The following is a 10,354-nucleotide window of genomic DNA, read 5'->3' on the forward strand; positions in this document are numbered from 1 at the left end:
CGATTGAGAAATCACCTTTGAATAGAGCAATACCAGACTCTGAATTGCTCGACCAAATCTGAAGAGTGGGCGGGTCGCAATTCAGGTGTCTAGAACCAGGCTAACAAGTTAGTGGAAGAGTAGCCTAATGACCTGAGAGTCTGTGAATCTAATTACCATCCTAATAAAAGGTGTGTTTACACCGAGTTCTGTATCAGCTAAAGGCAAGGCTGTAGTTTCGCGTTCAAGTGTCTCAGCAGCTTGCTTGCGATGCAAGCATTTATAGTTTTGTCAGTGGTTCTGAGCATAGACCACCTAAACGCTAGATGCCACTGTCATGATTTGTTGCATTCAGTCTAGAAGAAAACAACGCAAGTAATTGTGTTGACATTCTCTGAAACAGAACGGTAACTATGGCGGTGGATAGTGATTTGGAACTGGAAATGGCTTTGTTAGATGAGGAAGAAGAGCTTATATTTCTATCATTATTGAAAAGGAGAAGATTAGAAGATGGTCTCTCTTCGACTTGCTCCATGTTGTCTTCACCATCAGCGGAAATCAACTGGAAACACGTAGGAGGAAATACGAAGCAGCCCAAGTGGACCAATCACAGTTCACAGTTTTTGGAGAGATGCATGTAAGCCTCTGCAGGCTACGCTGACACCGCAGCTGCCTACGGCGACATTTTGACATTGAACCACAAATTAGCCTTAAGCTCACCATCTCCCCCTATCCTCTACTCTATAGAGTAGAGGATAGGGGGCCTTTTTCCACACCACATAACGCTACACCGGTCTGTTGGCTCGGGACACAGAGACAGTTGAGAGGTGTGTGATGTGCAAGTTTGGTGTGTGTGTGAACCAGATCAAAGCCCTGGCTTATATAGCACTACTTGCAGCCACAGATATGAGGTGTCTGGTAACGGCCACTTCAAACTGGGCCTGAAGTGGATTCCACCCTCTTCAGTGTCAACCCAGACTTTCACTCTTTATCTACATAATCTTTCGGGGTCCAATAGTAATGCCTATAATTGTGGAGGGAAATTAGTGACATTCGACATAGCCACACTTATTTATTTCCTCATTAATTTAAACGCACAGTATGTAATTTCTGCCGCTAGGGGTCTCTCAATCAAAACAATAACAAAAGACGTAGTTTGATGATGTCGTGAAGTAGCGTGGGATCATGGGAGTTGTTGTCTTCACCATTATTGCCGGTGAAAATCTATCTGACATGACTCAGGCAGAAATCATGTTCACGGACGAGGTAATGTATTAAAGTTTTATTCACGTTACGTTTGGTCACATTTATTCACGTTATGTAATTTCATTCTAATGAAATAGCCGCAAGTAACGTTAGCTAACGTAACGTTAACTTGCTAACTTACCATTAGATGAGTCAACATCAACAACAGAGTGGCTAGCTAGCTAGTTCGCCGACTTCCTTCCTCACTCTCTGACGTATCATCTGGTGTTTCCCGTGTTTCCCCGGAAGTTAGGGGGTAAAGGGGATATGACGCCATTGACAGGCGACCAAATGAAACGCACCGTTACCTTGAATAAAATTACGGATTTCTCTGGGTTTGAACATTGTTGGAAACATTTGGGATAATGTAAGTACACAACTCAACAAAATATATAACATAGGTCTAGTCGTTTTTAGATATTTTAATGCGGAAATGTTACATATTATACCTTTAAATGGAATGGACATGTTGTTTGCTTCTAACAGCGCTGAGGGCTTGTCGTGTTTTTAACTCTCTGAATGCCAAGTGGTATAAGTTCAAAATATTTTAACTTTCAGCAAGAGTGCCGTGCTTCACAGGGGCTTTCAATGATCTCACAGCAAAGGTAGGAGTCATGACCAGTGCTTCTCCCAAGCATCTGTTAAGCACCACAGTGCCCAGTGGACACAGAACTTGTGGTTTTTTAGTTTTTTCTTTTTTTTTTTTTACAACTGTTTACAACAGTATTCCTCACATTTAGAAGTGACTGTGACAAAGAGCTACATAAAAGGCACCCCAAATTTGTTACTAGCCACAATTCATCTCCCTATAATTACGCTCACAACTCCTTTTTATCAGTACATTATCTGTAAACACATGCCAATACCAATATATCTGCAAAAGGCCTTTAATCAAGCAGTCAATATCAGTACACTGCTATATCTGCCTGACCCTACTATCTATTCCATTACACCATATCCAGTGTTTCGGGTAGTAGGTCCACCTGGCTCTATTTCTGTTGATATGCTTTTTTCCTCCTAGATAGTATCAGCAGATATAGGTGGTGGCGTAAGTGCTGAGGTGTTACAGTAGCAGAAGTCAATGTGATGTGACTCATCTGAGCACTAGAGGAGAGGAGAGGAGAGGAGAGGAGATAGGTTGAAGACAACTCACACATAATGAGGGAAAGGAGGTAGGAGGGCCGAGGAGTGGGAGTGTAGACTCTGTCTTCCTGGCTCTACTAGGCCAGAGAGGGCCAAGTATGCCATTAAAAGGCTTCACAAAGCTTGCAGAATAACAAAAAACCTCAAATCCGTGACACATTCATATTTAAACACTGTTGAGATTAACAAGCAGCTGCCATTTTGGTTTCTCGGTTACAAAAATAACAGACGTGGTGGAATCATGAGAAAGAAAGACTCAGAACAGTTGTGCGAGGCGTCAACGGTCATGTTTTTCCTGAATTATGTGGTTTCTGAGCAAGGCGTGTTTCTCCTGGAGGAGAACTCGCAGCTTAACACAGTTCCAGTTATGTCACATCAGGGATTAATTCAAGGGTGGAAGGAAGGATGCACTCAAATTAGTTGCATGGGATCCCGCCCAATGTAGTCCGAAGCAACTCCTGCTTCTTCTCACAGAGGTTAGGATATGAGGCAGAGAGAGAGAGGGGGGAGAGAAAGAAAGAGAAAGAGCATGGGACATTGAAAATGCCAGAGTGAGCCAGAGACAGACAGAGACAGAGATTCAGAAAGACAGACAGTGCCACAGGGAGACAGAGACAGAAAAAGACAGTAACAGAGACATGGACAAAGAGAGCGTGAGAACACAGGGTTTCTGCAGGTTTCAGAAAGACAAATTTATAACTTTTCAGGACCTTTTGCTTCCTATAACTGCATTCAAGACCAATTTAAAAACCAAAATAAAGACACAAAGCTGAACAAAAATGACTCTATTTGCGACTTCAACAAAACACAGCTAATGAAAGTTCTGAAACTAGCCTAAATGGGCACTATAATAAAATGGATACCAGGAAGTTAATTGTTCAGGGACATGAAGTCCAATTTGTTTAGATAAAAAAAACAACATGGTTTTCATATTGTACTACTAACCCTGTTCTATATTATTCTAAGAGTGGACATGCAGCGAGAAGCCGGTCATCGCATAATGAAAAAATAAGCTCTCTAATTTACTTTTTAAGTAACTTACTTTTTAAGTAAATTAGAGGGCTATGGAGAGAGAGAGAGAGAGAGAGAGAGAGAGAGAGAGAGAGAGAGAATATGAAAAAGTCTCCATCATCTCAGTTTGAGAAAGCAAGGATTTAGGTTTTGCTAGAAAAATTGTCCTTGCATTAAAAAATAATATACAGAGAGGGAGGGGGGGGGGGGGGGGGGAGGAGGCAGGCAGGCTCCTGGACGCTCCACATCACCTCCTACCAGGAGAAAACCAACAGGTCCAGATGGTTCTTCCTGTTCCTGCAGAGCTGGCTGCTGGTTGGCTATGAGGAGCCACAGGGGCGGGAGGATGTGACGAACACACAAGCGATGATGTCACTGGCTCAGTGGCACCCTGGCAGCACACACACGCACCTTGCGCTGCTGCTCTCAGCCACAGACAGTTCCGTACTAAGTCTGGATGTGTGATCTGTATATTTGTGTGTGTGTGAGAGAGAGAGAGTGTGTATCTGTGTGTATGCATATAGCCCGTTAAAACCAGCCTTAATACTGTGTAGCTGTACTAGCTATGTGTGTGTATGTATGTGTGTATGCATGCACGCACACCTCATGACAATTGCGAGAACATTATGGCTTGTGTGTGTGTGAAGCCCATTAAAACCTTTGAGCCCGTGTACCCCCAAAATGCAAAGCAATAGAGTAAAGTGTGCATATGTCACTATATGTGCATGTGTGTGGATATAGCCCACAATGACTTCGGTGACATCATGCGTTAAGCTTGTGTAGATCCTTATATACGGTATTGTGTGTATGTGTGTGTGCGCACGCACGTGCATGTGTGTATGCGCTCAGGCGTTTGCCCACAGAGAGAGAGTCAGTGTGCTAAATAAGACGCTCCAGCATTACGTAAGAGCATTACTGGACTGGGAGGACTGGAAGCCCAGTCACATGCAGCAGCTAGGCTAGGCTGGGCTACTTACAGTCAAATCTGTCACAACAGCATTTGATTTCAGCTGATCTCTCCGGGGGCTAGGACAGCGGCTCACAGCTGAATAGGGCTCTCTCAGCATGGTTACCCAGTAGAGGTATTCATTGCGAAGGCAGCTCTCAATCTCTCCGAACAATAGGGAGTTGAATATCTATGTTCAGTGCAGCTGGGTCAGCAAATGGCAGCGGCGTTATGGCGTGCATTGAAAAGGCAATACGGTGAAACACTTAGGCTGAATAAAATTAGTCAATCAACACAAACATGCTTTCTTTGGAAACTGTGCAACGCTTGAATATGAAATATCTGTAAGTGGTATGACAGCGAGTTGGCGAGAAAAAAAAGTTTAACAAAAAATACTCTTTTCAGGACTTCATATTATAGGATTGTTTAATTAAATGTTAATTAACTACAAAGTAAACATTGCAAAATTAAAACATTTCATCAATTTCTTAATTTCTAATTGGCAGCAATGTTTTATGAACCACAAAGGCACCCACATAAACTGACCACAGAATAAAAAAACAACAAAAAAATCTAAAAACACCCAAAACACTATCCACTAGCTATGACATGTTCACAAAACCACAGCAGGGGAATACGGCACCTTGACAAAGGCTCCCAGAGAAAAAAAACAAAAACAAAAAAAAAACCTACAAAAATACAGACGGGCTGTGACTGTGCGAGAAGAGCATAAGAGAACAGAGCACCTGTTGTGGCCGCTCCCTGCTATGGGGTCAATCACTGCCACAGAGAAAGCAAAGACAACACAGGACAGGACAGGTGCTGTACAGGAAAACAGTGTGTGTCGCTCTGCATTATCTGGTCCTCTCCTCAGCGAGAGTGTCTGTGATCCACTGGCATTTGTCAGGGACATCTCAGGGCAGCTGACGCACTGTAATCTGTCCGAGTGCGGGGGAGGGGGTGGGGTGGTGGACTTCCCTTCCCGTCCCCTTCAAGGGCTAAGAACTAATGGCTCCCAGCAGGAAGCACCTCCAAACAAACACGGCAAGTAACGAAACAGAGAGCAGGGGCACAGCAGAGAGGCCTGCCAGCTGACTGAGTCTCTCCAACACGACTTGCTCTGAGGTCATCTCTGTGTGTACTGTTTTATGTGTGTTTGTCTGAGAGAGAGAGAGAGAGAGAGAGAGAGAGAGAGAGAGAGAGAGAGAGAGAGAGAGAGAGAGAGAGAGAGAGAGAGAGAGACGGAATGGGGGGGTAGGCATAAAGAAAGGGGCACTCGGTCTCTGCTTGGCTCTCTGCACGAAAATGTCTCCATATGTCCTCTCTAGTACACGTCACCCTCTTTTGTTTGTTTCTAATGTGGCTTCACTCATCTGGTTTTGAAGAGGGGCCGTAGTTCACGAAAGATGGCCTGGTTTTATGGTGTAAACAATTCTGGTCTGGTTTCGAGTCAAGCTTTGCCCCTCTACCGGTGGAGGAGGCACACTAAACCTAAATTTGTCTTTTAGGATACAAAACAAAAATGGCTTACACTCGCTTCAGCTGGAACTTTTTGAAGCCCGATATGAAAAGCTACATTTTCCACCACTGGTGTAAATGAGTCCTGAGTTTTCCATAGCTGCGCTTTATGGGACCTGTAAAAGCTGACGGTTGAGCCACATGGTTCGAGGGTACAGCGCTCATTAGGGACAACAGCAATCTGTTGCACACTCTCTCCCACTCACTCTCAGTCACTCACACCCACCCACACAAGCACGCATACACACACACCAGCCTGACTCTCGTAGCTCAACTCGCAGAAAAAACAAGGAGGTCAGATGACTCTGGTTAGGCCCCTGAGCAGAACAGAACATTGACTGTCCCTTTTTCTCAAAAAGGCATGGGCTTGAAAAACATCACAAAGAGATGCTGCATAAACCTAAAGTCTGAGCCAAACGATCAGAAAGAAGCAGCTTTTTCTGGTTGGAAGTCTAAACTCTTCCTGTTTATCAAAGGCTGAGGTCTTTGAAGAGCAAGTTCTCACAGTCTCCTGCCATCTGTGGCTTCACTGAAGGCACTAAAGGTGGTGCTAGAGCCGAGGTAGGGGGGGTACAGCCTAATCCCATCACCTCGTCACCCCACAGCCTTGGCTTGACTTTTCACACCTGCCTGACCGGGAGGTCATGGCCTGTGAAGTTTGTCACGCCAGCGTTAGCAAGACACAACACATGCCTGGACTTGTCCACTCCCAATAATGCTAGGCTCTCCTAGGAACCTCAGTCCAGCATCAGAGCAGTAGAGCTGGTTGCTCGGTGCTCAACTCACCCTCTGTGTTGCTGTAGTCCAGCCTACTAAGTAAACAGCTCCTCTCACCACTGCAGTCCCTTTCTCTGAGAGCAGCGAGAGGAGAGAGGGGAGAGAAGGTAGGTGTCTGGGCTAGAAGCAATCTGCTATCTCCACCAGAGGAACAGTACAGTATGTTCCAAATAACAATAGCACCACAGCGTCAGCTCGTTATACTGGGAGCTACGGCTGTGGAGCAGCTTCTATTGCCACAAGCTTTCATAATTAGAACGTGACAGTGAGCAGGTCGACCTGACATGATGAGAATCTATGAAGGGTGAAGAATAGACACATCATAGTAATCTGCCTTAGGCCAGCGGTTTGCAGTCTTTTTGGCTCATGGCAGGCATACATGCACAGAGCAGTGGATTTAGTCGTGAAAATGATTTTAATTCTCTCCTTTTATTTCTGTAGATTATAATTATTTTTCACACACTGTGAAAAACACCCGCCAAAAAACAAACAAACAAACAAACATCTCACCATCCCCCAGTTTGAGAACCATTGTCCCAAGACTACAAACACACAGCAGCAGTGTTGGTGGTGCTGTTCACAGCTGACCCAGCAGCCTGTGCTGCATTATTAGGCTATAATTACAGAGTACAGTGTCAGTCAGGGTGCCCTTTACCCCAGCCAGTCACATCACCCAGATGTCTGGGCCGGTGCTTCTATATAAAGTCTTGGGATCTTACAGGCAAGGCTAGGGTTAAAAACCCCAGCCCATATAGGGGACATGTTTACTCTCTGTGTTGAGGAGTCCTATTACCAGCACATTGTGGTGCGAGGAAGGACCCGCTCAGACCAGTCAGCAGCCTGACTGCAGTTTCATAACCTATGCAAACACACAGACTATCTCTGATTGACTGCAGTTAATCTCATCATGACGGGGAGAACAGTGGCCCTTCACTGCTTCCAAGTATGGCATGACTATTGTGTTGTTGACACCGAATCACATCACCACTGACCCTGGATCACCAACAACCATGCAGAATCAATCACTAACTGATTAACTTAGGTGCTTATACAATACAGTAGCTTATACATACCTAGTGTTAATTGTGTCAGGGCAGATATGTAGGTGCAGAGTTACCCTTGACAAATGAATGCAATTGTATAATTAGCATAATCACATCAAAACAAACAAGGGTGTCCTCTCTGTCCCTGTTTTGCCTCTTGCTGCAGATAAGGCGACATGTAAACAGGTTGCAGAGCATACGGCTGGAGCCTTATTTCCAAAACAGGGTGGGTGTCAAGAACATTTTGCAGCAACCCCATGCAAAGAGACAAGCAAAACAAGAGCTAATGCAAAAAGGAATGGTATTTGGCTTGAGCCAGAGTGTGGATATCAGCTGGTCAAGGGTCTTGCTGTTGAGTTGACATATGTGTCAACGTTCAAAACTGGAGCAGCAGATTTGTATTGTATGTAGATGTCCTAATTTCACCGGGTCAGGCTTTATTTCACATAACTAGCAACTAAGTTAACCAGCTGTTACATAATTCCCTGGCCTGGTTTCTATCTCAGGGGAATGGGTACAGTCTACTGAAGGGATCCAGGGCCAACCCCGGAGATGCCCAGCTTGCCCACTTGCTGACCATCAGGCTAACAGGGACACCCAGCCTGCCTGGTGCTCTACATACCTCGCTCAGGTTTCATGTTGTCCAGTGTCATCAGGTTGCCCTCAGGGTCTCTCGCAGGGTCTTCTCCGTCTTCAGGTTATGTCTTCTTTACTGCTCTCTCTCCCTCTCACACACACACACGGCCTTGACAGCAATACCACGGTGTCTGGACCCCAAACCGTCGTAAGGATTTCACTGACCTGCTGTATTAGCTAAGCAACAATATCAGCTGTGAAGCCTGTATGTTGCTGCCAACTGCCCCCTATCCAACAACAAAGCATTGCTTTGTTAGCATGCTACTGTACGCTTCCATCGAGTCGCACTGTACTGTTCAACTGGCTAACATAAAGACAGCTGACAGCGAACGCTATATAGTACTTATGTCGGGTAACGGGTTTGTTAATCAGCTTGCCAACGAGTAATCAAGCTGACTACTACTAATTTAGCTAGCAAGCTGGCTACTCTTACAATCCGTCTCAAATTCCACCACCTGAACCATAGTTCCGTCGAGATGCATCTCTCTCTCTGATAGCTGTAACGTTGGCTCGTGACAACGATCCTTGGCTAGATGAGGGGCTTGGTAACTAACAGCAGTGTTAACTAGCTGGCTAACCAAACAACATAGCCAAGTAATGTTACTGTAACGTTACTGGTTAAGCGTTTGATGATGACGAGCTCCCAAACACCCCAACCCCCACACAGCGCAGGTAGCCACAGCTCAGCTAAAACACATCCACAATAACGATGCTGGTCTCGCTTTTTTGCTACGAAGACAGCATGTTCAGCGAATCATTCTTCTGACGAAATGGTAACCAATGATATCAAACTGATATGGTCCACTCTTCGTCCATCTGCAGCGGTCGACCCATCGCCATCTACCCAGAAATGCCACCTGTATTGACGTCCTTTGTAATCTTCATTAAAACTTTGAGACCAACAACAACAAATACTCTGACTTCTTTCAAACGCGGCGGTAACGATGGCAACTCTTTCGCTAACGTTAAACTGGCAAACAGTCGCTTTTTATCGTTGGCAGGCTGTCTGGCTGATAAAAGTAGCGGACTAGGTCGATACTAATATTATACAGGCGAAATGCAGATAAAAGAACAGTGAGTCCTCCTCCTAGTCGTGATGCTTACAGTCTGGCTCTCCTCCTCACTTCCCTGCTGCTTGTCAAAACAGATCAGTGCAGCTTCAGTCACGTGTCCCAACAACAGCTCCACTCGTCACTTCCCTCTCTGCCAGCCTCGGATGAACCTGCTGCCATAGCAACCGCAAAGTTAGAAGTGGCACCAAAACTTTTTAAGAAGACACACTGTCTCTGATAATACAAAAATATAAACCACCCCGACCCTGAATGTGTTGCTTTACAGCTCAGTACCGTTAATTACAATGGACGCCTGGCAGACAGGAGAAAGAAGAGAGGACGGGCTACTCTCTGGGAGTTGATTGGATAGTGGGACTGAATGCGCGTTCACGTGAGCACGTGAGGGTTGTTCGTTTTTTGTCGTGAACATTTTGTTCTGGCTTGCTTGGCTTGCATAGAAACAGAGATCGTCTATGTTTAAGATGACGCATTACTCACTATAATACAGTGATCTATGATCTATCCCACGGAGGAAAATACCATTTAATAAAATATTTTAAACATTTGCTTTCTTCTCCCTTTTGAAACAATGGTGTATCATCACAGCATTATTCTGCTTTGCAGTGTGCCTAACAATGCTTCTGAGCTGCTCTAAAATCACTGTGAAGCATCTCCTCTTGTGGCTCATTGCTTAAGTAAAAATCTGGCCCACCACTCATTCCATAAAAGTAGGTATAAGCATAGCCACACATAATGACAATGATAATATAATACTTCCATGATAATGGCATTATAGCACCAATCTGGCAAAGGTTTGAAACAAAGTTGTTTTTCTTTCAAAAACTACTCATTGCAAAAACATAAATAGCCTATTAGCTCTGGAAGTTAACAGTATTTGGTACAAATAAACCTTTGTTCTGTTTTTAAGAAATCTGCAACAATGGGATATATATTGCACTTTTCCATTATGGCAAAACATTGAGAATAGACTCTGGTCCACTGTG

At 44.6% G+C, this 10,354-nt stretch overlaps 1 protein-coding gene across 1 annotated transcript in view; it reads right to left on the bottom strand.

The window, feature by feature from the left end:
- Nucleotides 1-9,391, bottom strand: part of atosa (atos homolog A) — a 35,503-nt gene extending 26,112 nt beyond the window's left edge. Inside the window, exon 1 of the mRNA XM_071923954.2 lies at nucleotides 8,285-9,391. Coding sequence (XP_071780055.1) covers nucleotides 8,285-8,315 — 31 coding nt within the window. The 5' untranslated portion in view covers nucleotides 8,316-9,391. The remainder of the gene's footprint in view (nucleotides 1-8,284) is intronic.
- Nucleotides 9,392-10,354: the final 963 nt, after the last annotated feature.

The sequence above is a fragment of the Centroberyx gerrardi genome, chromosome 1 (assembly GCF_048128805.1).
Source record: "Centroberyx gerrardi isolate f3 chromosome 1, fCenGer3.hap1.cur.20231027, whole genome shotgun sequence".
NCBI classification, from domain to species: domain Eukaryota; kingdom Metazoa; phylum Chordata; class Actinopteri; order Beryciformes; family Berycidae; genus Centroberyx; species Centroberyx gerrardi.